This window comes from Salmo trutta, chromosome 24, assembly GCF_901001165.1.
Source record: "Salmo trutta chromosome 24, fSalTru1.1, whole genome shotgun sequence".
NCBI lineage: Eukaryota > Metazoa > Chordata > Actinopteri > Salmoniformes > Salmonidae > Salmo > Salmo trutta.
In genome coordinates, this window is record NC_042980.1 from 817,851 (window position 1) to 844,905 (window position 27,055).

The window sequence follows — 27,055 nt, forward strand, 5'->3', positions numbered from 1 at the left end:
CATGTCACTCTCTTCATGGTGATGCATCCTGAATAGGTACCCAAAAGGTAGAAATACGTCAAATCCTCTGTTGCATGTTTGTGTATTATTCTCCACACTGGCAAATATTTTAATGAGCTCCGCTCCCAAATAATACCAAATTTGGTTGGTCCGGCCTGGACCAAACCTATACGTCTATGTTTCACAAGTGTGGACATCACAGTACAGCAAAGCAAAGCACAATACAGCATAACACAGAGTAGGGCAGAGTTCAGCACAGGACAGTAAATGATACTGTATTCTAGTGTGCTTTTCTGATCTAAAATTCTGACCTACACTGAGTGTACAAAACATTAGGAACACCTGCTTATTCCATGACAGACTGACCAGGTGAGACAATGATCACTTATTGATGTCACGGGTTAAATCCATTTCAATCAGTATAGATGAGGGGAAGGAGACAGGTTAAAGAATGATTTTTAAGCCTTGAGACAATTGAGACATAGATTGCGTATGTGCTCCATTCTGAGGGTGAATGGGCAAGACAAAAGATTTAACATACCGGGGTAAAGTAGTAGGTGCAAGGCGCACCGGTTTCAGAGTAAAGAACTGCAATGCTGCTGGGTTTCTCCACGCTCAACAGTTTCCTGTGTGTTTGAAGAATGGTCCACTACACAAAAGGACATCCAGTTAACTTGACAACTGTGGGAAGCATTGGAGTCAACATGGGCCAGCATCCCTGTGGAACGCTTTCGACACCTTGTAGAGTCCCTGCTCCGACAAATTGAGTGGGTGCAACTCAATATTAGGAAGGTGTTCCTAGTCAGTGTATACGCTTATTTTCTTCACTGTAGTCATGATACCAGAATTTTAACTTCGATATTGATACCAGGTTTAGGATCACGATACTCGATACCAAAACGATACTTCAGGTACAGTATGTGCATCTATCAAGACAATTTGATATATATCAAGATACATGGGCTCCAATACGATACAGCAATGATTCATTTTGATTAGAGGAAAGAATCGATGTAATACGAATCTGTGCACTAACATTTGTTGCTGCTTTGTCTGTGTAAATTATGTACATTTCTATGGTGTATGTACAGTTGAAGTCGGAAGTTTACATACACTTAGGTTGGAGTCATGAAAACTTGTTTTTCAACCACTCCACAAATTTCTTGTTAACAAACTGTAGTTTTGGCAAGTCGGTTAGGACAACACAAGTAATTTTTCCAACAAATTGTTTACAGACATTATTTCACTTATAATTCATTGTATCACAATTCCAGTAGAATATATTTAAACTCAGTGTTTCACAATTCCTGACATTTAATCCTAGTAAAAAGTCCTTGTTTTAGGTCAGTTAGGATCACCACTTTATTTTAAGAATGCGAAATGTCAGAATAATAGTAGAGAGATTAATTTATTTCAGCTTATATTTCTTTCATCACATTCCCAGTGGTCAGAAGTTTACATACACTAAATTAGTATTTGGTAGCATTGCCTTTAAATTGTTTAACTTGGGTCAAACGTTTCGGGTAGCCTTCCACAATAAGTTGGGTGAATTTTGGCCCATTCCTCCTGACAGAGCTGGTGTAAATGAGTCAGGTTTGTAGGCCTTGCTCGCATACGCTTTTTCAGTTCTGCCCACACATTTTCTATGGGATTGAGGTCATGGCTTTGTGATGGCCACTCCAATACCTTGACTTTGTTGTCCTTAAGCCATTTTGCAACAACTTTGGAAGTATGCTTGGGGTTATTGTCCATTTGGAAGACACATTTGCAACCAAGCTTTAACTTCCTGACTGATGTCTTGAGATGTTGCTTATATCCACATCATTTTCCTCCCTCATGATGCCATCTATTTTGTGACGTGCACCAGTCCCTCCTGCAGCAAAGCACCCCCACAACATGATGCTGCCACACCCGTGCTTCATGGTTGGGATGGTGTTCTACAGCTTGCAAGTCTCCCCTTTTTCCTCCAAACATAACGATGGTCATTACAGCCAAACAGTTCTAGTTTTGTTTCATCAGACCAGAGGACATTTCTCCAAAGAGTACGATCTTTGTCCCCATGTGCAGTTGCAAACCGTAGTCTGGCTTTTTTATGACGGTTTTGGAGCAGTGGCTTCTTCCTTGCTGAGCTGCCTTTCAGGTTATGTCAATATAGGACTCATTTTACTGTGGATATAGATACTTTTGTACCGGTTTCCTCCAGCATCTTCACAAGGTCCTTTGCTGTTGTTCTGGGATTGATTTGCACTTTTCACACCAAAGTACGTTCATCTCTAGGAGACAATGTGTCTCCTTCCTGAGCGGTATGGCAGCTGCGTGGTCTTATGGTGTTTATACTTGCGTACTAATATGTTTGTACAGATGAACGTGGTACCTTCAGGCATTTGGAAACTGCTCCCAACGATGAACCAGACTCGTGGAGGTCTACATTTTGTTTTCTGAAGTCTTGGCTGATTTTTGATTTTCAGCAAGGAGACACTGAGTTTGAAGGTAGGCCTTGAAATACATCCACAGGTACACCTCCAATTAACTCATATTATGTCAATTAGCCTATCAGAAGCTTCTAAAGCCATGACATCATTTTCTGGAATTTTCCAAGCTGTTTAAAGGCACAGTCAACTTAGTGTATGTACACTTCTGACCCACTGGAATTGTGATACAGTGAATAATAATTGAAAAAATCTGTCTGTAAACAATTGTTGGAAAAATTACTTGTGTCATGCACAAAGTTGATGTCGTAACTGACTTGTCAAAACTATAGTTTGTGAACAAGTGGAGTGGTTGAACAACTAGTTTTAATGACTCCAACCTAAGTGTATGTAAACTTCCGACTTCAACTGTAGGTCCTTGGGAGTGAACTGTTCCATTAACGGATTTTCCTCAAGGCATTAGCTACTCCAACACCTTGGTATTGAAACCCAAAACACACTAGCATAAGACCTTGATGGTAAACACTGGAATTAGCATAGCTTGGCAATCATGGCATTCATAGCAGTGGTACTAAGGGCCACACCAGGCTGTCCTTTCTCTCACCTCTATTCCAGAACTGTCCCTGATGAGATTAACAGGCCGACAAGCCACTGACAAAGTCACTACTGAGCACGCTGAAGTCACCGTCACAGACAAGAGCATGATGACCCTAGACACTAATTCATGGTCAGTCTGACATTTTCACCCCTTACCGGATACTATGGCGGAATACTACATTGATTCTAGATGAGGCTAATTCTGATATTGGGTCAGTTTTGCATCTTTACCTCTTATGGTAAAGGATAGCATTAGCGAAAAGGTAAGCTGATACCAAATCGGTGTTTACAGGCCACCTCCAGTTTGCTGTTGTAGGTTCACCGTCATACCTCGGCCAGCCCAGGACAGGCCATAGATCCCAAGGTATAATAACCTGGTTACTTCCTTCATCGTTACAACACCACACAGGCCACTATCCCAACACCCACCACCGACCCTCTCGGCTACTTAGCTACCCTTTAACTGCACAGCGATTATGATTGACGTCAGGTAACCATCTCAGAAAAAACACAGAGTTATAGACTGCCGTCTTAGAAATGTCTACATTTCTGACAAAAAGACATGGGCTGCAGTTGTTGCCACCCCACCCCTTCTGTGTGTCATTTTACGGTGTAAGCCAGTAGAGGCCGTGGCGGCGCCTCAGCCACTGTTTGCCCTGGGTTAAATCACTAGTAGAAATGGGATTAGGCGAGTTGGAATGCCGGGGTAATCACTCATTCAGCCAAGGGAGGGCAAAGTAGAAATTGCCCTCTTAAGGTGCCCGTGAGATGCGGCGGTGGGGAGGGGGAGTTCGGGTAGAATAAGCCGGACCTTTGATTACCACTCTGGGTTGGTTTTAAAACCACATCCTGACTAAAGACAACCACAGGGCCTCCCACACATTTAACTGGGACAGAGAGCTGCCCTCCTGGATGCCTGTAAACAAATTACTTGGGACCAGATCAGACTAGGTCACTGGTCTACTTGTCTGTTTTTTACAAACAAAAGGGAACATTGTATGCCAAACAGTCTAAATTAGTCTCACCCTCCAGTTTCCTTTTAGTGTAGGATTATAATTCTATTCTTTGCCATCACATCGAGAACCATCTCCATAAGATATGACCTTCTCCTGTGCTCAAAGAGATGGAGATGTTTAAACAGTGTCAGACAGATTGACTCTGCATTTTCTCCTCCTCACCACAGACTGGTCGTGACAGTTGTTTCCAGTTGCTGAGTAAAAGGGCCATCATAAAGCCCAGCTAAAGGAAGCAGGATAAGCACTTGAGCCAAGGCAGTAAAAAGCTCTCTGGGAAACTTGAAAGCCACACAAATGAAGTCTGCCGTCTACCATCTGGAAACAATAAACAAACAAAAACGCAGCAGAGCCAAACAAACATGGCCGCGGGAGAGAAAAAAAACGTATATATTTATATGTGTTCTGTGTGTGCGCATATACACATATACATACAAATATATATACATGTATGTATGTATGTATGTATGTATGTATGTATGTATGTATGTATGTATGTATGTATGTATGTACACACACACACACACACACACATACACACACACACACACACACACACACACACACACATAGTGGGGGAAAAAAGTATTTGATCCCCTGCTGATTTTGTACGTTTTCCCACTGACAAAGAAATTATCTGTCTATAATTTTAATGGTAGGTTTATTTGAACAGTGAGAGAGAGAATAACAAAAAAATCCAGAAAAACGCATGTCAAAAATGTTATAAATTGATTTGCATTTTAATGAGGGAAATAAGTATTTGACCCCCTCTCAATCAGAAAGATTTCTGGCTCCCAGGTGTCTTTTATACAGGTAACGAGCTGAGATTAGGAGCACACACTTAAAGGGAGTGCTCCTAACTGCAGCTTGTTACCTGTATAAAAGACACCTGTCTACAGAAGCAATCAATCAATCAGATTCCAAACTCTCCACCATGGCCAAGACCAAAGAGCTCTCCAAGGATGTCAGGGACAAGACTGTAGACCTACACAAGGCTGGAATGGGCTACAAGACCATCGCCAAGCAGCTTGGGGAGAAGGTGACAACATTTGGTGCGATTATTTGCAAATGGAAGAAACACAAAAGAACTGTCAATATCCCTCGGCCTGGGGCTCCATGCAAGATCTCACCTCGTGGAGTTGCAATGATCATGAGAACGGTGAGGAATCACCCCAGAACTACACGGGAGGATCTTGTCAATGATCTCAAGGCAGCTGGGACCATAGTCACCAAGAAAACAATTGGTAACACACTACGCCGTGAAGGACAAATCCTGCAGCGCCCGCAAGGTCCCCCTGCTCAAGAATACATATACATGCCCGTCTGAAGTTTGCCAATGAACATCTGAATGATTCAGAGAACAACTGGTGAAAGTGTTGTGGTCAGATGAGACCAAAATGGAGTTCTTTGGCATCAACTCAACTTGTCGTGTTTGGAGGAGGAGGAATGCTGCCTATGACCCCAAGAACACCATCTCCACCGTCAAACATGGAGGTGGAAACATTATGCTTTGGGGTGTTTTTCTGCTAAGGGGACAGGACAACTTCACCACATCAAAAGGGACGATGTACGGGGCCATGTACCGTCAAATCTTGGGTGAGAACCTCAGCCAGGGCATTGAAAATGGGTCGTGGATGGGTATTCCAGCATGACAATGACCCAAAACACACGGCCAAGGCAACAAAGGAGTGGCTCAAGAAGAAGCACATTAAGGTCCTGGAGTGGCCTAGCCAGTCTCTAGACCTTAATCCCATAGAACATCTGTGGAGGGAGCTGAAGGTTCGAGTTGCCAAACGTCAGCCTCGAAACCTTAATGACTTGGAGAAGATCTGCAGAGGAGTGGGACAAAATCCCTCCTGAGATGTGTGCAAACCTGGTGGCCAACTACAAGAAACGTCTGACCTCTGTGACTGCCAACAAGGGTTTTGCCACCAAGTACTAAGTCATGTTTTGCAGAGGGGTCAAATACTTATTTCCCTCATTAAAATGCAAATCATTTTATTACATTTTTGACATGCGTTTTTCTGGATTTTTTTGTTATTCTGTCTCTCACTGTTCAAATAAACCTACCATTAAAATTATAGACTGAATTTCTTTGTAAGTGGGCAAACGTACAAAATCAGCAGGGGATCAAATACTTTTTTCCCCAACTGTGTGTGTGTGTGTGTGTGTGTGTGTGTGTGTGTGTGTATATATAAGTAACACACACACACACACACACACACACACACACACACACCAAAAATATAAACGCAATATATTAAGTGATGTCCCATGTTTTATGAGCTGAAACAAAAAGACCTCAGAAATGGTCCATATGCACAAAAAGCTTATTTCTCACATTTTTTGCACAATTCTCTAGAAGCTGATTAAACAGCATGATCATTACACAGGTGCTCCTTGTGCTGGGGACAATAGAAGGCCACTGTAAAATGTTCAGTTTTATCGTACAACAATGCCACAGATGTCTCAAGTTGAGGGAGCACGCAATCAGTATGCTGACTGCAGGAATGTCCCCCATAGCTGTTGCCAGAGAATTGAATGTTAATTTATCTACCGTAAGCTGCATCCAACGTGGTTTTACAGAATTTGGCAGAACATCCAACCGGCCTTACAACTGCAGACTATGTGTAACCACACCAGCCCAGGACCTCTACATCTGGCTTCTTCACCTGCGGGATGGTCTGAGACCAGCCACGTGGACAGCTGATGAAACTGTAGGTTTGCACAACTGAAGTGTTTCCGCACAAACTGTCAGAAATGGTCTCAGAGAAGCTCGTCTGCGTGCTCGTCGTCCTAACCAGGGTCTTGACCGGACTGCAGTTCGGTGTTCTAACAGACTTCAGTGGGCAAATGCTCACCTTCCATGGTGTGCTCTTCACTGTTGAATCCCGATTTCAAACTGTACTGGGCAGATGGCAGACAACATGTATGGCATTGTGTGGGTGAGCGGTTTGCTAATGTCAACGTTATGAACAGAGTGCCCCATGCTGGCGGTGGGGTTATGGTATGGGCAGGCATAAGCTACAGACAATGAACATAATTGCATTATCCATGGCAATTTGTGGCCCATTGTCGTGCCATTCGTCCGCCGCCATTACCTCATGTTTCAGCATGATAATACACAGCCCCAAGTCGCAAGGATCTGTGCACATTTCCCAGTTCTTCCATGGCCTGCATACTCAGACATATCACCCATTGAGCATGTTTGGGATGCTCTGGATCAGCGTGTACGAAAGCATGTTCCACTTCCCGCCAATATCCAGCAACTTCGCACAGCCATCGAAGAGGAGTGGGAAAATATTCCACAGGCCACAATCAACAGCCTGATCAACTCTATGCGAAGGAGATGTGTCGTGCTGCATGGGGCAAATGGTGGTCACACAAGATACTGACTGGTTTTCTGATCCATGCCCCTACTTTAAAAAAAAAATTTTTTTTAAGGTATCTGATGCGTATCTGCATTCCCAGTAATGTGAAATCCATAAATTATGACCTAATGAATTTATTTTTATGTATTTCCTTACATGAACTGAAATTGATGCATGTTGCGTTTACATATATATTTTTTTCAGTTTCATATTTCATAAATATTTCATACAGTTAGATACTTTAGATGGGTCAGGTACATTCAAGGACATTTTTACATTGTTCAGAGGCAGTGCTTCTCACTCCTGGTCCAGAGGACCCGAAGGAGTGCACACCCTCCCCCTACCCTCATACTGTAGAGTGAATGTTTTAAACACACGCAGGACCCACTGTGTGCATTATTAGAGGAGAGTGATGAGGAGACAGACAGAGCCCACTATCCTATGACAAAAGGTTCCTTTGATATGTGTGTGCGTGCATGTCTGCGCGTGTGCGTGCATGTGTGCGCGCACGCACACAGTGGGTCATGGCGGCAGATAGAGGGTTGGCCCAGTAACCAAAAGGTCGCTGGATCGAATACCGGAGCCGACAAGGTGACAAAAATGTGTCGATGAGCCCTTGAGTAACGCACTTAACCCTGATTTGCTCCAGGGGCGCCACACTACTATGGCTGACCCTATATAAGAACACATTTCACTGCGCCTAACCGGTGTACGTGACAAAATATTAATTATTATAAAGAACTGCAGTGCTAACAGGGACGATTTCTGTCGGTCTGTCTTCTACTACCACCAAATAAAATTAAACTTTATGCGCTGAATACAACATGTGTAAACCTTACCGTGAAATGCTTACTTACAAGCCCTTAACCAACAGTGCAGTTCAAGAAAGAGTTAAGAAAATATTTATCAAAATAAATACAAGTAAAAAGTAACAATAACGAGGCTATATACAGGGGGTACCGGTACCGAGTCAATGTGCGGGGGTACAGGTTAGAGGTAATTTGTACATGTTGGTAGGGGTGAAGTGACTTTTCATAGATAATAAACAGCGAGTAGCAGCACTATAAAAAAAACAAATGGGGGGGGTGTCAATGTAAATAGTCCAGTAGCCATTTGATTAATTGTTCTGCAGACTTATGGCGTGGGGGTACAAGCTGTTAAGGATCCTTTTGGTCCTAGACTTGGCGCCCCGGTACCGCTTGCCGTGCGGTAGCAGAGAGTTTGGGCAATTTTTTGGGCTTTCTTCTGACACCGCCTAGTATTTAAAGGTCCTGGATGGCAGAAAGCTTGGTGATGTAGTGGGCCGTACACACTACCCTATGTAGCACCTTACGGTCAGATGCTGATCAGTTACCATGCCAGGCAGTGATGCAACCGGTCAGGATGCTCTCGATGGTACAGCTGTAGCACTTTTTGAGGATCAGGGGGCCCATTCCAAATATTTTCAGCCTTCTGAGTGGGAAAAATGAACGATTGGAACCATTTCCTTGTTTGACTGTAAGGTTTTGTGGGTATTATGACTCATACTGTGGTACTCTAAACTGATGAAAAGGGTAAACATGTCCAGGTCATGCAGAGGGAGGAAAGGCAGTTTCAGATTGGGGTTATCCTCAACCTAGCCTACCCCTTCCTTTAGCCCCTATTGTAAAGTACTTGTCCTAGGCCCCTACCACCAGACCCACTATAATGTCAGTAGCCAAGATCCAGTCCCCTTCCCCAGCCTTAGACAAGCGCTTCTTTCTACACATTGTAAACAGTGGGGGCATTACAGAAGACCTAACCTACACTGCTGCAAGTTCACACACAAACACACGCACACCCAAGACCCCTTAACCAATACCTTCCCCCAACACACACACACTGCCCACCCCCATCCTCAGGGTCCCATTTTCTCATTTACATTCTGCTTCACCATGGGAAATATGTTCCCATTATTACCAGAATTCTTACTGCTTATGTTCTTTTAATATTTCATTTTACATCTGGCTATTAAAATGGAGAATTACACGTCCATGAATTCTAAGACCCTCATTTTCAAATTCCTGTCCTGTGACTAGTATTTGTTGTAATTACACAATATAAGCCTACAGTATTGGCAATTCATGAGCTTAAAAGGGCAGAGAGGATATAATTCTATAGTCTACATTTAAATGTAATAAGCATGCCTATTTTATGTAAAATGCAATCAGTTCAGTGTGATATTACATGTCATGGCAATAGAATAGCCTTCAAGTCAAAAGAAATGTGCCCTGATACGGTCAACCAAGGGAGTATATCGAAGGACTAATGTACAGTAGAGCTATACATAAATTGTTATTTTTTCATCTATACACTTTGACATTGGCAATGAACAGAGAAAACATCTGACAGGGTTGTGTTGGCCTTCTTGAAAAACTTCTCCAAGACCTCTCAATGTCCATAAAAAAAAAATACAGACCCCATCCATCCATCCAGCGCTTAGAGTTTTATTATTATTTCAACATTTGATAACCCATTTAATGACGACGGCTCGGTCAGGTATACTGATTTCTGAGGTGCATAACTTTGCAGTGCTGAACCTTTTTGACAGTCCAGGCAAAACAGACTCAGATATTCAATCAATAATTTTGAGAGTTTGTGTGTCTCATTAATATAAAGACATTCAGAAGTGAGACACTTGCTACAACTGAGGAGAATCTATCAAACCCCTCACAGCTGATTTCTCCACAGAACACTGTCAACACTGACACCTAGAGGCCAGACGTGGAACTGCAACTACTACTAACCACTGCCATAAATGTAACCCATGTTAACCTCCCCTCACAAGTCACCTGCATGCATGCACACACCCACCCACACACAAAACAACAGCACTAACACACAGATATTGAATGACAAACATACACAATCCCTCGGCCCATCTACCCACTGACCCATTCAGGTGTGCACACACAACTCTTCGGTAAAACCCCCACCAAGGCCACTCAACAAACAGTGTGTACTGTAAACCCCAACATTGTGACTCATTAGGTGTTTTAGTTGGCTACATCAGACAGGAAACGCAGGCCCAAATTACACCTCCATCATCTTCCTGGCAACAGTCATGTAACCATCACTGTGGCGACGAATCCAACCCAGGTGCCGTGAGAAGACCGGAGGAACACCGTGCAAACGGAGTCAGTGAGATGGGTGATGACGTTCCCTTTAGTCACTGATCTAAGGTCAGTTTGTGGGATTTCTCCCCCTAATAGTTACAATTAGGGGAGGTAGCAATAAACTGATTCTAGATCTGTGCCTAAGGGCAAATCCAGACAGACTCAGACTGAACCTGTAAGTAATATCCCAGCCCACACGCAAATATGCCTGCTACCCAATTAATACTAAGTGGGGTATGTACTGTACCGACTCAATGCTCTCCATCAGGGGCCTATTAGGCCTCGAGAATGCTAATCATGCCTACATTGCATGTTCCAATGCAGGTCCACTAAATAGGCCTTACATTAACCCCTCCGTCCTCCCCCTCAAAAGGAGACTGGGTGGGCTTCTCAGAAGAGGTACTATTCAAAATAAATGGGATGGCTATAAACAGAACATTACAATTCAGCCATTAAGCAAACAACTTCAGGGGAACATTTTACAATGAGGACTCATAGGGGTAGAGCATACAGGCAAACAGTACGTTTCATTCAATAAAAGATTTCAATGTTTGAACAAAACAAATAGCCTAGAGCAAGGCTGGGCAACTGATGGGGGTAGGAGCCACCAAAAAATGTAATTCATCATGAGGGGCCGCAGTGGCTCGTGGGTCTGTTTACCCACAACCATACCCATAAAGTCAGAGCCAGCCCTAACCATACCCACACGTTGCTATGGGACGAAGAGAATATATATATTTTCCCTGTAAATCTACGAGGGCTGCACGATTAATCAAATTCAGATTGAAATTGCAATATTGACATATGCAATATCCATATCGGAAGAGGCTGCAATTTTCTCCTTTCTTTAACACTCTGTTAATATGAGACACACTATACGCACACATGGATTTTGTGTTGTCGACATGTGGTAGTAGAGTAGTGGCCTGAGGGCAGACAATGTGTTGTGAAATCGTTTGTGAAATGTAATGTTTTTAATTGTATCTAACTGCCATTTTAACTGCCAATATTTTGCTGGACCCCAAGAAGAGTAGCTAATGCCTCGACAGCAGCTAATGGGGATCCATAATAAATACAAATACGACAAAAACTAGACTACGTACCTCCTCCAATGAGATGTGCTAGACTGCGTTCTTTCACTCTCTACATACACAGAGGATGCTGACCAATCACAAGCTGGCCCTCTCATTCTGCATGGCATGCACATACTGGCCAATCACAAGAGCACGCAGTCAGATGCTGGTGAGTAGAGAAAGGGCTTTACCAAAGTATGAGGTTCAGAAACTCTGTGGCTTTACCTCACACTGTGTCAGAAACAAGAGTGCTGCTAGTGATGAAAATGTTGATTTGGTGCAAAAGGGCACATCTTAAGTGGTATGGCAATATTTCAGCTACAGGAAAACCGATGTCAACCAAATGCAAGCGTTGTGCAAAAAGTGCTTCAGAGTTGTGGCGACAACAAGAGACAACACGACAATGTGTTCAATCATTTGAAGAACAACCATCCACTATTTTACAACAGAGGTGGGGACTGGGACCAAAAAAATAAAAATAAATAAAAAACAGTCCTGGCATTACTAACACACCGGCCCATTTTTACTCAAAGCCCCAGCACTGGCCCATTTTTTCCCTTGAGGCCCCCATTATTAGCCAGATAATAACATTTTTATGCAAAAAATATATATAAGTTAGACAGGCCCACTGGGCTAAAAACAGACCAGCCCATCTGGCATTTACCAGTTGGCCAGTCTGCCCTGCTTTATGATGATTGCATGATTTGTTTTTGTTAAAGCACCTGAGAGCAGCAAAGCCACAACAAGCTCGAGTATGTGAGCAGAGTCGGAAATCCCGCTCATCCCTCTGGCTTTTCCAACCGCTCCCCTAAAAAACAATCCTCACTCACCCCCAACAGAAACTGCAATTCTAAATTCACTCCATTCCTTAAAATCACAAATTTAACCAACACTATGGCTGTTACGGTAACCATACCGGCAGTCATGTGTGACCATTTAGCCACGGTAATTAGGTTTCTCCAAGCTCTGATGCTGCTGATGGTCATTAGTAACCTACCAAACTTGTTAACTGCCTGGTACTCAGCACTCCATTGTCCCTCTAATCACTCTGACATCAATGCAAATGTTAAGGAAAATCTAATCAAACACTTCATGAGCCATGTTCAATTGTATTCTTCACACTATAAAATAATACCACGGAGTCTTGTCTGCTAAATGATCTAGTGTAACCCACAGACATATGGCATAGCCAGATCATAGCCTATCATAACTCAGACTACATTTTCTTCATATCATGTTTCTTTAGACCTGTGTAAAATAAATCATGGATTTATTGTGACGGTGTAGGCTATATCTAATGGATTTATTAGACCTTTTAAAGTGTAGACGTTCCAAAGGTCTGCATCAGTGGTTTGTAGGCTGTGTGTGGAAGCCAGGAGATGCTAAATATGTTTATGTTAATTAACGGTCAATTACCATGAGACCGGCAGTTATTTGCTTGACAATCTCCGGCTGACAAAATTTCATGACCGGCACAGCCCTAACCAACACCCATCTATTTTTGTGAATACCTGGATCTACCATTTGGTTTTGAAGTATTGAAACCAAACAATATGATTTGAATGAAAAGTATATTAATAAATATGAAAAGGTGACTTTAAGAAGCGATCATTTCAAATAGGCTAATAGGTATTAAAACAGCATATAAATACTAAATAGGTCAGGAGCGAATGAATATTAATTATTTAGGCTATATTATTTAAATTGCTTCAAGCTATAGCCTTCAAATAAATAAATTGTGAAGCGAGTGCGACACACTAGGCTGGAAGGGACATTAAGCGCTCAGCATTTAAACATGTGACTTACTTAGAATTAAATACAAATTAAACAAAAATTGCCCTATTAGGCTCAGTGCCTTTGAATTCATTTTTATAAACGAATTGGGCCAAAATCTGTGGCTTCAGGCTCATGCGATAGTGCCTGGAGAGCAGGCCAGCAGTGGAGAATACCCTCTCCGTGCTTGGTGCCTGGAGAGCAGGCCAGCAGTGGAGAATACCCTCTCCGTGCTTGGTGCCTGGAGAGCAGGCCAGCAGTGGAGAATACCCTCTCCGTGCTTGGTGCCTGGAGAGCAGGCCAGCAGTGGAGAATACCCTCTCCGTGCTTGGTGCCTGGAGAGCAGGCCAACAGTGGAGAATACCCTCTCCGTGCTTGGTGCCTGGAGAACAGGCCAACAGTGGAGAATACCCTCTCCGTGCTTGGTGCCTGGAGAGCAGGCCAACAGTGGAGAATACCCTCTCCGTGCTTGGTGCCTGGAGAGCAGGCCAGCAGTGGAGAATACCCTCTCCGTGCTTGGTGCCTGGAGAACAGGCCAACAGTGGAGAATACCCTCTCCGTGCTTGGTGCCTGGAGAGCAGGCCAGCAGTGGAGAATACCCTCTCCGTGCTTGGTGCCTGGAGAACAGGCCAACAGTGGAGAATACCCTCTCCGTGCTTGGTGCCTGGAGAGCAGGCCAGCAGTGGAGAATACCCTCTCCGTGCTTGGTGCCTGGAGAACAGGCCAACAGTGGAGAATACCCTCTCCGTGCTTGCCACTGGGGATGCTAAACACCCATCGGGCCACTCTTGCCAGACTGGGCAGGGATGCAGTTTTCATTTTTTTCTATAGGGTTATTTTGACTAAAAACCTTTAGGCATACCTATCAAAATGAAAAGCTCTTTGAAAGAGGCAATATCCCAGGCCTACTGGGTCAAAGTCAATGATGGCCTATTGTATAGATAATAGAATGAAAATGGAGAAGAAAAAAAAATAGAGATCTTGTGCACATAGTAAGTACACAATCATGCTTTTGGGACATGTGTCTTCAGATTCCACAATGATTCTTTGGTTGTGGACACCACGTCACCTCACTCTTGCTCCTCCTCATCTTTGTAAGTCACTTTGATTTTGAAGCTGTGTGTTTTATCAGTTTCTTTATGAATATTTTTAGCGAACTCCATGACTGTAGCTAAAGCAAGGGGCTATAGCAGCACTAAAGTAGACTACAAATGCATGTTGGGCCTAAGCTCGGGAAGTGAGCACTACTGGAGCAAAATTGGTGCGGGCGAGAAGGCCGACGCTCCACCCTTTGGAAAACTTGCGCACGCTCCAGGCAAATTGGCCCAACTCCATTCCAGCTCTGCTCACATACTCTGCAACCAGGCACCTACGCTAAACAGGCATTGATTGCCAATGCGTTTAAGTGTAACACCCTACAAAAAAGCATCCTATAGACACATAGAAATCACTGAGCCAAAGACATGATTCCTATTTACAGAGTCAGCAAAGACTGCTTGAAGATGATGATAAACAAGCTGGACAGGAGATACAAGATTCCGTCTCGCACATAGCTCTCCCAAGTCTCCATCCCAACACTGTATAACAAAATGAAGGTAGAAACATGTTGCGTTAAATAACTGGACCAGACTTCAATGTTTTGGACACAGGCTGCACCTTACAATCGGTAGGCTACGTTTTACATGTTAAGGCACTTTGTCTTATAAAAATTACACAATCATAAACATCCTATTCCATCTGCAGCCTATGGCTGCCTGAATAAATAAATAACTTATGCTATTTAACAACTTATAATGGTGAAATAGGAACTTATTATCTTATTCATTAATGAATGAATAAGCACTGCGCTTATAGCACACTATATTTTGATGATCATGTTAAAAATGTATGTTTGTTTATATGTAGGTGTGTAATAATCCTACATATTATCAATGTTGGAAAAGAGTTGTTTCATTTGGTTTTTAATTCAGTTAGCACAGTATGTATTCATATTATCATTTTAAAAAGAGATGTTCTCTAACCTGACACTTGTTTTAACCATGTCTGATTGAATTGCCAAGTTTTCACCCAAGTGTTTGAAAATCGCAATTCATAACCGCAATCGCAAAAATTAGCAATTTGATATTTTGTCCAAATAGCGCTCCCGTAAATTATACTCACTTTGCCACGGGGCAGAGAAATGTTTGCAGTTTTGAATATGATATGAATGCCCCCCCCAGTCAATTATTTGACCATGATTACTACAAATCTACCAAAAATAAATAAATGTTAGCTAACATCAGCTAATTGAGTGACTCTCAGTGACTGACATGAGAAAAACAGGCCTTGGGAAAAGGCTATTATCCAACCAAACAATGGACTCAAAAAGGTACATTTAGCAAAAAGTACACACAATGCAGTTTTAGCTAAGATAGCAAACATGTTCCATGTTAAAAACCCTGCTACAGGCCTATACTCTTGGCTAATCCAAAAAGGTTTATTGTTTTACAGGAGATTTCATCACACCAATTTCACTGGCTCACCACATGTAATTTTAAGCCAAACACACAAATCTCCCACTTTCTTGTTATCATTAAAAACACTGTGCATATTTGCCAACATTGATCATTCCCATCCTACAACCACGCTCAATCTCTAAACCACACAAACGGCCCTGTTAGGCCCCCCCACCCCCCAACGTTCTTCTCCAGAACAAGATTATTTTGTTGCATTGTTCCACATTCCACTGCGGCCCTGTTTGTACAGATGCAATCCCATATGCTTGGGCTCTGAAGACGCAAGGAAGCCCCTGCTCCTCGGCCAAGAATGTTGCCGTGGATCAAAGGCCCTTGTTCCCAGAGCCCAGGCACTTATTTTGGGGAGCTGGTTGTTTTTTTGTGTCTGTGGGGACCCAGGGTAACAGATCCATCAGCTACAGATCTATCAGCTAGCTGTATGGGATCCTCCACAGTGTGTGTGTGTGTGTGTGTGCCTTGGGACAAGTGCAGGCCTCCATCTCTGCTCGGTCTCCCTCTTGCCATCCCATCCACAGCACAATTTACTCCGCTTGTCACCCAAGCCCTGTTCTACGAGAGCCTTGTTATCCAACTGCAACATATGTTAACTTAATGCTCTGTAATGCATTTCAAAGGCCAGCTTAAGTTGGGTCAACAACAGGTTATAGAGCGATTTATTGATGTACTGGCTTGAAAAGAAGTAAGAGGAAGAAAAAGTACTCTGAGCACATGTGCACACAAACACACAGATGTTGCCGTTTCACTCCATGTTTTCGGGGCACTACTGTTAAATACGAATATACAAAATAAATGATCTCCCGCTTGAGTTAGGCTTCAACGTCTAATGTATTTTACAAGGGGGAAAAACGAGGGCGATCGGCTTTTAAAAATGATTATTTGGTCTCACCAGGCCCCGGGCGGGCATTAAAGCAGTAGGCTAAACAGATGAAATAGGGTTAAAAACATTAGGATACAGTAAGAAATAGGGCCGAGCATGTGTGACTTAAGTTTTTCTTGGCCTCCTGCTTTCCAACCCTGGGTCGGGTTCAGTAGGCACGAAACAGAAGAAACGTCTCAAACAGGGAGCTTGTCCAATAAGGAACACTTGTTTTCCTTTTCCGTTGCAAACTGTTTGTAAACATTTTGTTAAGGCGTGCCCTAAAGAACCTCACCACGGCTATCCCAATCATGGTTCCAGAGCGACTCAGGTTGTTAGTGTTTTCTTGCCCGATTGGATTATGGCCACAGTTTACCTCTGCCTGGCTGGCTACCAGTACCAATCAATGAGAAAATTAGGTGTCACTCAGCGCTCATTTGTTTTTCTATGGGATGCAGAGGCTGGCCCTATGCTGCCAGCCACCACATGAATGGGAGGATTTACTTACAACATTGTGAAAGACACCTTCACCTTTGTATAGTTACAAAGAAATGCAAGAAGACATACTCTCCATGTAATATGGGATATTTAGTTCAGAAAATGTCAATACTAGTACAGTGCATTCGTTAAGTATTCAGGATCCATATTTTGTTACGTTACAGCCTTATTCTAAAATTGATTAAATACATGTTTTTCCTCATCAATCTTCACACAATACCCTAAATGACAAATCTAACATCTTTTTTTTTTTTACACATTTACGCAAAATTTTAAACAGAAATACCTTATTTTCATAAATATTCCGACCCTTTGCTATGAGACTCAAATTTGAGCTCAGGTGCATTCTGTTTCCATTGACAATCTTTGAGATGTTTTTACAACTTGATTGGAGTCCATCTGTGGTAAATTCAATTGATTGGACATGTTTTGGAAAGGCACATACTGGTCTATATAAGGTCCCACCGTTGACAGTGCATGTTAGAGAAAAAAAAACAAACCATGAGGTCAAAAGAATTGTTCATAGAGCTCCGAGACTTCTTGGGAAGGGTAACAAAAACATCTGCAGCATTGAAAGTCCCAAAGAACAGTGGCCTCCATCATTCTTAAATAGATGTTTGTTTCCTCCTAGAGCTGGCCACCCGGCCAAACTGAGCAATCTGGGGAGAAGGGCCTTGGTCAGGAATGTGTCCAAGAACCCGATGGTCAATGACAGCGCTCCAGAAATCCTCTGTGGAGATGGGAGAAACTTCCAGAAGGACAACCATCTTTACAGCGCTCCAACAATCAGGCCATTATAGTAGAGTGACCAGACGGAAGCCACTCCTCAGTAAAAGGCACATGACAGCCTGCTTGGAGTTTGCCAAAAGGCACCTAAAGGACTCTCAGATCATGAGAAACAAGAGTCTCTGGTCCGATGAAACCAAGATTAAACTCTTTGGCCTGAATGCCAAGCGTCACGTCTGGAGGAAGCCAGGCACCGCTCATCGCCTGGCCAATACCATCTCTACTGTGAAGCATGCTGGTGGCAGCATCATGCTGAGGGGATGTTTTTCAGCAGCAGGGACTAGGAGACAGACTAGTCAGGATCGAGGGAAAGATGAACGGATCAAAGTACAGAGAGATCCTTGATGAAAACCTGCTCCAGAGCATTCAGTACCTCAGACTGGGGCGAAGGTTCACCTTCCAACAGGACAACGACCCTAAGCACACAGCCAAGACAGATGCATGAGTGGCTTCGGGACAAGTTTATGAATGTCCTTGAGTGGCCCAGCTAGAGCCCGGACTTGAACCCGATCGAACATCTCTGGGGAGACCTGAAAATAGCTGTGCAGCGACGCTCCCCATCCAACCTGATGGAGCTTGAGAGGATCTGCAGAGAAGAATTGGAAAAACTCCCCAAATACAGGCGTGCCAAGCTTGTAACATCATACCAAAGAAGTCTGTGTGGTCTCCGTCTGGTCTTGGTCAGTACCCGTGCTGCAGCATCCTGTATGTTTTGAAGTTGACCAATGGCTTTCTTGGGTAGACCAGACAGGAGGACAACAGTAGTCAAGACTGCTTGTAATAAATGCATGGATGAGTCGCTCTGTATCGTCCTGAGATAAGAAACGGCCACACCTTGGCAATGTTCCTCAGGTGGTAAAAAGCTATTTTGAGTTCAGAATCTAAAAATGGCACCTAGATTTTTTTACCTGGTGTTTTATCTGTATTGCCTGGGAATTCAAATGTGCGGCCAGATTCTCTCTCTGTACTTTGGCTCCAATAATAAGTACCTCAGTCTTGTCTTGATTCAGCTGGAGGAAGTAGTGAGCCTTCCAAGTATTTAAATCACTAATAAAGTCTAATAATGTATCAGTAGAGCTAAAACCCTATGGCGACACAGAAATGTCAAGTTGTGTAGCACTGAAAATCAATGCTGTGCTTTCTAATAATGCTGCCAAGGGGTAACATATATAAACTGAACAGTACCGGACCCAAAATTTAACCTTATGGAACACCATGTGTATCCATTTTCTCTGAGTTATGTTCACCAAAAAAAATAAAAATATTGACCGGTTAAATAGATCCTAAACCAATTTAGAACTGGACCAAAGGCCATCCAGAAGGACATCATGGTCAACAGTGTCATACAGCACTTAAATCCAACAGTACAAGGACTGAGAACTGTTTGGCATCGGTGTTGGCTTTAAGATCATTTACCACTTTAACTAAGGCTGTCTCTGATGTAGTTGGCAATATTCCAAAAGCATAGTTGGCACTTAAAGTCATTTAGCTGTTTGAAAACTAATTCCTCCAGACTTTTGCTTAAGAATGGAAGGTTGGAGATTAGACGAAAACAGCTGAAGAATCTAAATCACTCATCTTCAGAAGGGGTTTCACCAAAGCAGTTTTTAGTGCAGTAGGGAAAGTGCCTGTGAACAGGGAGTGCTTAACAATAGCATGCACGTCTTGAGATAAGCAATTAAAAACTGTTTTGAAGGAGTTGGGGATAGGATGGAGAAGGCAGGTAGAAGGCTCAAGTTCTATCACTTTCCTGAGCATGTCTGTGTCAACCAGTGAAAATAAATCCAGTGCCTTTGCGTGGTAGGCTAGGGCACATATCAAACTCCTTATCAGGTCTTGCTTCACTGATACCCAGCCTAATGTTTGCTATTTTATCTCTGAAATATGCCGCAAACTCATCACATTTAGATGTGGTGGAAAGTTCACATAGGTTTGCAAGGGGTAGGATTTATCAGGCCATCAATGGTCAAGAAGAGCACTCGTAAATTATTCTGATTTTTAGTGATCAAATTACAAAAATGAGCTGATCTTGCATTTCTATTTGCGTTGTTATATATACCAAGTTGCTCTCTCAGAATATCATAATGGACTGGAAACTTTGACTATTATCCACTTCCGCTTTGCCTTTCTGCAATTTCTCTTAACTTCCCTCATCCGTTTGGATGTGGCCTTTTTCAACCTTACTGGAGCTACAGCATCAATGGTTGGCTTTAATTTGCTATTAAAGTTAGACAAAATCATCACTGGAGGAAAGCAGAATGGGGGATGGTGTATTGTTAGTACACATTAAAATCTGTAGCAACTTCAGAGGTAAGACAGTGTTTAATGTTTTATTTCAATGATTTATTCAGTATAAATTGAATGATGCATTCAGTATTACCCTGTGCTATGGTCAACAAGTTAGTAAAAAATCCACAGTGGTCCTCAGATAAAGCAACAACAATAGAGGATGTCAACTTTTCTTTTGATTTTATTGTTTATTCCAGTGATGCACCCATATGACATTATTGGCCGATACCGATATCCAATATTTTCCTTGCCCAAAAAAAACGATACAGATATTTTAAATTTTAGCGGCCTTTTAAGCATTCTAGTAAAGTTAAATAGTTAACACACACGCGGACGCAGCCGTCTAAGGCACTGTATCTCAGTGCAAGAGGTGTCACTACAGTCCTTGGTTCGAATCCAGGCTGTATCACATCCGGCCGTGATTGGGAGTCCCACAGGGCGGCGCACAATTGGCCCAGCCTCATCTGGGGTAGGCCGTCATTGTAAATAAAAATTTGTTCTTAACTGACTTGCCTAGTTAAATAAAGGTCACACAAATACATTTTGGTGGCATTTACATATGTCCCCATTACCAGTGAAACATAATCAAAACCTATTTCTTTCACTTACTTACTGTGCTATTTTGTTGTTCATTTGTTCAGTCATTTCATTCTCAACCAGTATTTCTATGGAACAACGTTTGGGTCTTTGTGTGTCAAAATATACTATTTAACACTATTTGACATGTCAAATAAGCTTGTTGACCAATCAGGACCTGAATATGACTGCACGTCACATTATTTAATGCGTTCATAAATGTTATATTTAGTTATTACACTACCACTTGTATTTCAAATGTCACAATGATTCATCGATATGTATGCTATGATGCTGGTAAAGTTGTCTTGTGCGCCTACAGTGCTTGTCATAAAAAAAAGATAGCTAGCTCATGGATGCAAACAATGTTCTTCCCCAAAAACATAGCAAAACGACAATTTGTTTCAGTAGCTATAGTTAGCTAGCAAACTATATAGCTAGGTGTCATCTAAAATAACCCTAATTTATAAGACAGTTATTATTTGATTAATGGTGGTCGGACCCATCTACGTGAAGCTAGCCACAATAAGGATTAGCCACGCAGTGGACTTTGCGGTTAGCCTTCAAAATAAAAGTTTGGCATAATTCTACTATTTGTATTCATTTGCATCACTGTCAATTATATACTTTTACTTTGAAGGCAAACCGCAAATTCCACTATTGTGCCTAATCCTTATTGTGGCTAGCGTCACAACACATAACCCGGTCCGGTCGAGCTTCACTAGCTAGATGAAGCTAGCTGGCTGCTTATAACGTTAGCTTTGGGCAACAGGGTTAAGTAGCTGGCTAGTTATTTATGTTCATGAACTGAGGTTCAATTTCAAATGGTGAACAACAAGTGGCAACCAAGCTAATACTTACTCAAATCAAATCGTATTAGTCACATGCGCCGAATACAACAGGTGTAGTAGACCTTACAGTGAAATGCTTACTTACGAGCCCCTAACCGACAGCGCAGTTTCAAAAAATATGGATAAGAATAAGAGATAAAAATAACAAGTCATTAATTAGAAGCAGTAAAAAAATAATATATACAGGAGGTGCCGGTACAGAGTTAATGTGCGGGGGCACCGGTTAGTTGAGGTAGTATGTACATGTAGGTAGAGTTAATTGGCGTGACAATGCATGGATGACAACAGAGAGTGGCAGCGGTGTGGAGAGGGGGGGATATGTGAATAGTTTTGGTAGCAATTTGACTAGATGTTCAGGAGTCTTATGGCTTGGGGGAGAAGCTGTATAGAAGCCTCTTGGACCTAGTCTTGGCGCTTCGGTACCGCTTGCCGTGTGGTAGCAGAGAGAACAGTCTATGACTAGGGTGGCTGGAGTCTTTGACGATTTTTAGGGCCTTCCTCTGACATTGCCTGTAGGCTATATATACACACAATATTCTGTCCATATGAATGAATGCAGCGCATGTTTCCTGTGACTTGTTCAATCGCATGCAGCTCAGATAATTTTTGATTTCAACGTCTAATTTTGATATACTTTTGGTTGTCAACTAATGTGAATTCAACATGAAATCAACTAAACATTTCAGCATGTCATTGGATTTAGGTTAAAAGTTGGGTGAAAAAATGACAATTCCCTTACGTTGAGGACTTTCAAATGCAATCAGTTTCCTATGTTGTTTCAACATTGTATTTTTTTTATTGCTGAAATAACGAGGAAACAACGTTGATTTAAGCAGTTTTTGCACAGTGGGAGGAGATAAAGGTGTGAAATAATAATATTAACATGGCCTACTTAATCCCAATAACGTGAGCCTTCAAGAGTTTCTCAGTGAGCCAGCCATTCCCCCAACCAATCGCGCGCGGACGGAAGAAAGAAAGAGTCACCAACAAAGGAGTTTGCTTCTGCTGCAGCCTTCACTGTAAAATATAACGTGTTGTGGCGGTGCTTTGATCGGAAACCTACCTCCCAATTTAGGCAAAACGCCACTTTACAAAACAGTCTGCCATGATTGCCAAGTAGCCATACAGCTTTATGCAGTAGGTCTTAATTTAAAATGTTGTTATAGGGGGACATTAAACCTGTTTTTTTTAATAACCTGTGCTATAAAAGCCTGGCAGACCCTGAAAGGAGAAACTGCCTATTAAGTTATAAGGTCCAGGCCCCGGCTACCTAATTGACAAGCTCTAGGTGACTTTCATCACTTGTCGATTTCATAGCGGCAGTCAATATTTCCTCCAGGATGCTGTTGCATCTTTGACATGAGGGTGTTTGTGACAAAGAGCAGTCGGCCTTGGCGCCAAATCCAAGGCTACAGCTCAAGGTCTCTCCATAAAACAAAACACACATCCTACTGCTTGAAAAAAAACATTGTTTCTAAGTCATTTCAACCAAAAAATGAAATGTGATGATGTTGAATTAACATGGAAAACTGATTGGATTTGCAAAAGTTCATCAACGTGAGGGAATTGTTTCATTTTTTCCACCCAACTTTTAACCTAAATCCAATGACATGGTGACTTTTGTACACTTTACGATTAATTCATGTTAGTTTACAACTCAACCAAATGTAAATTAAAACTAGACGTTGAACGTCTATGCCAAGTGGGATTACGCTTCCTTTCCCGGCTGCATCTTTACACTGCTATAACACAGGCAGTCTGCATGGACCAAGTTCGCATCCACTGAGAATTTGTGTATTTCATGAAGTTTCGGGTTTATATCTAGTCTAAGATAGGATTTTTCCCCCTGCTGATTATCTGTGGACACATAACACTTTAAAATACATATATTTTTTTTTAAATACAGACTAAGCAACAGGGTCCTTTAGATTTGATCTCTTTTAGTCCTCGTTTGGACGAATCTTCCAAGAGTCTATAACAAACTTTAAAATACAATTTACAATACAATCACATTTCAAACAGCATGAAAATCCCAAATGATTTTAGCCTAGTTGTTTTCTTCTGGTGGCCCTAATTACTGACACTAAGCACATATCCTTAAAACCCTTCAGGCATAAAACACTATCACTGTACACCTCACACACACTCCAACAGTAGATTGGTGTGACAGTCACTTTACGCTGCAGATTAGCACTGTTGCACCTCTGGAAATTAATCTGCCTTGAAGTAGAGCCACCTCGCACCATGTTTCCCAATGACCAATACAGACAGATTACTAGAACTACAAACCACACTGCCACCTTTGTAATTGACGTTTAAACAGTTTGAAGTTCCTCATTAAGTCCAACCAAAGGAATTAAGTGCAGATGTGACAGGCCGAAACAAAACAATTGTGTAGGGCCCTTACAGCCCTTGATTATGACTCAGTTCCATTACACATAAGAGTCATTGGACAAAGGCGTCTTCTGTAGAGTGGAGTCTTGTTAAGAGCCCATATGCTCGGTCTGAACATTAACACGCATCGCTTGTGGTATGGTTTTGGAACCATAAGGAACTTCTCTTTCTCATCAGTGAGAAATAATTTTCTAAAAACAAAAGGTTAAATTGATACACCTTTATAGGGTTAGTGTTCACACACAGCCACATATCCATGTTACAGTGTGTGTTTACAGAAGACAGACTGAAGACAGCTAATTAGCACAAGTGGTCACTATCGAGCATGCTCCGAAAACCTGTGTGTAATGGAAGATGGCCGCTAGAAACGTGTTTTCACTGAAAAATACTGTCAGCTGCAACTGTGATAAAGTCGGTTAAAATAGTGTACAGTAAGTGCATATTTTGCATTTGTGAAATTATTTTAATGTGATATGAAAGTTAAGCGCTTTACGTTTTAGTCTGGCTTTCCTGGAAGTCTTGTGATGTTGCACCTCTGGGTTGAGAAACTCTGTGTCCTTAGGGCTCCCGATCTAAGGCCCTGCATCTCCGATCTAGAGGCATCACTACAGACCCTGGTTCGATTCCAGGATGTATCACAACCGGCTGTGACTGGGAGTCCCATAGGGCGGCGCACAATTGACCCTGCGTCATCCGGGTTTGGCCGGGGTAGGCCGTCATTGTAAATAAGAATTTGTTCTTAACTGACTTGCCTACTTAAATAAAGGTTAAATAAAAATACATCTAAAACCGTATCACAATTCAGAATCACGTTTAGATGGAGTATTTGGCCATTTTGGCTGCCAGAGCCAGTCTACCTCTGAAAATAATATAAGGTCCTTGAACCTTAAGGAGTAACGGTGGGCTCCTTACGAGTACATCTTGGGCTGAAGGCATTAGTGCAATTATGTAGGATTGGCCTACTACACAATAAATATGCAACTCATTTGAAACCTATGGTGTCCTTTCTATTCATTACACTTACACCATTATAGTTTTATGCAATGTTAAGAACTCATATCACCCAAGCATTGTATCAGGTGAAGTGTGTTTAAGAATGACGAAAATATTTGCACGCTCTATGGTTATCCCTCTCTGACAACAAATCCCATTGGATCTACAGCACACCTGTCAAACTCATTCCACGAAGGACCGAGAGTCGGCGCGTTTTCGCTCCTCACTTGTACTTGATGAATTAAGTTCACAAATTAGTAAGGAACTGCCCACACCTGATTGTCGTGGACTTAAATGGAAAAACCTGCAGACACTAGGCCCTCCATGGAGTGAGTTTAACACCCCTGGTCTACAGTATGTCAAGTTGTCAATAATCTAGCTTGCAGAGAAACACAGCACATGCGACTCCAAATGCATCAAACCAGTTCACAATAAAATAGGTATGAAGATATAGCGTGAAGTGATCTATTTACATTATTATAAATAATGACAATGCTGGATACATGTGCAAATTGAAACTACAGTAGCTACTACGCGTGGCACGGACACGAAACATTGTAACAAGACGCAGGTGATTAATCAACTCGAATTGTAATTACAATGGAAGTATAATGTGATTGAACTACTTCTGAATGTCACTTTTGTTGACTAACTCTGCTAGCTGAAAGTAGCTATAACTAGCTAATGCTGGTAAGTAAACGACAGCTGCATTTTTACGACATGCCAGTCGACACAATACCTCAGTTTCGGTTTACTGAAGCTCGTAGTAATTTGCAGTCACACAAAGCCTCGTTCACAACAGCATTGATTGTTGAATTTCTAACTTACTGTGGGACAGCTCGTCTGATAGCTCGAATTATGGACTGCGCCATTTTGTTTCAACGTTTTTCTATAGGTACAACGGGATTGGCTACTGGTGTATTTCTGTTGAGCAAACGAAGAGCTCTGATTGGCCTCTGAGTCAGCTAAGAGGCAGATTCCTCGTGGCACATGTCAAATACAGTTGGTTAGTTCGTTTTGCATGGCCCGGTGCCACGGGACAATGAGAAAATTTCATTTAAGGACCAATGGAAATACACAAAGTCTGCGTACTCGGATCTCCGGGCCATGCAAAACTAACTCAATTTACAGAGTGTTTGTTGGAGTAGTAACATGTACAACTACTTAAGAGATTGTCTCGAATCAGCTATGCCTGTAGACATAGAAAATTAACTACGGAAATCACCTACAAATCACCTTGCATCATAAATAACGACCCATTATTATTATTATTATTATTTGTAGATCAGTCAGTCACAGTTTAGCCGTGATACATCACGGTTTTGATGCTCTCGGCCAGTGAAATTATATATAAAAAATATTTATTTATATAAAATGTTTTGGTATAAATATGTCTACAGGCATAACTGATTCGAGACAAAATAAAAATAAAAATATATATATATCTCGTTCCAGGTGTCATTGGTCTGTTTTGAGAGGTTAGGCTGAAACAACCTACTGTAGACGAATGTTGGGGGAGGTGCATCTGCAACACGAAGTCTTGCCAAACAGGCCAGGGTTTGATAGGTCAATGAGAGAAATGAAAACATTCTCATTAGTTGTTAAATGGGGTAACTCTTCCCACAATCAAAACAGTGGTGAGCTTTCTCTCCTGTGTGTGTTCGTTGGTGTATTTTAAGTTCTGATCATTACTCTACTGAACAAAAATGTATACGCAGCAATTTCAAAGATTTTGCTGAGTTACAGTTCATATAAAGTTCATGTAATTGATTTAAATTCATTAGCATTCTCCGAACACTTGTGTGTAATGGAAGAAGGCCGCCAGAAACATGTTGGCATTGACAAATACTGTCAGCTGCGACTGTGATAAAGCCGGTTAAAAGAGTGTACAGTAAGTGTATATTTT

The 27,055-nt window shown here is 42.0% G+C and overlaps 1 protein-coding gene across 1 annotated transcript in view; it reads right to left on the bottom strand.

Moving 5' to 3' along the window:
• The window catches only part of clybl (citrate lyase beta like), a 161,134-nt gene extending 135,078 nt beyond the window's left edge, over positions 1-26,056 (bottom strand). The window contains exon 1 of the mRNA XM_029710741.1: positions 25,978-26,056. Within this exon, the coding sequence (XP_029566601.1) occupies positions 25,978-26,021 (44 nt within the window). The 5' untranslated portion in view covers positions 26,022-26,056. The remainder of the gene's footprint in view (positions 1-25,977) is intronic.
• Positions 26,057-27,055: the final 999 nt, after the last annotated feature.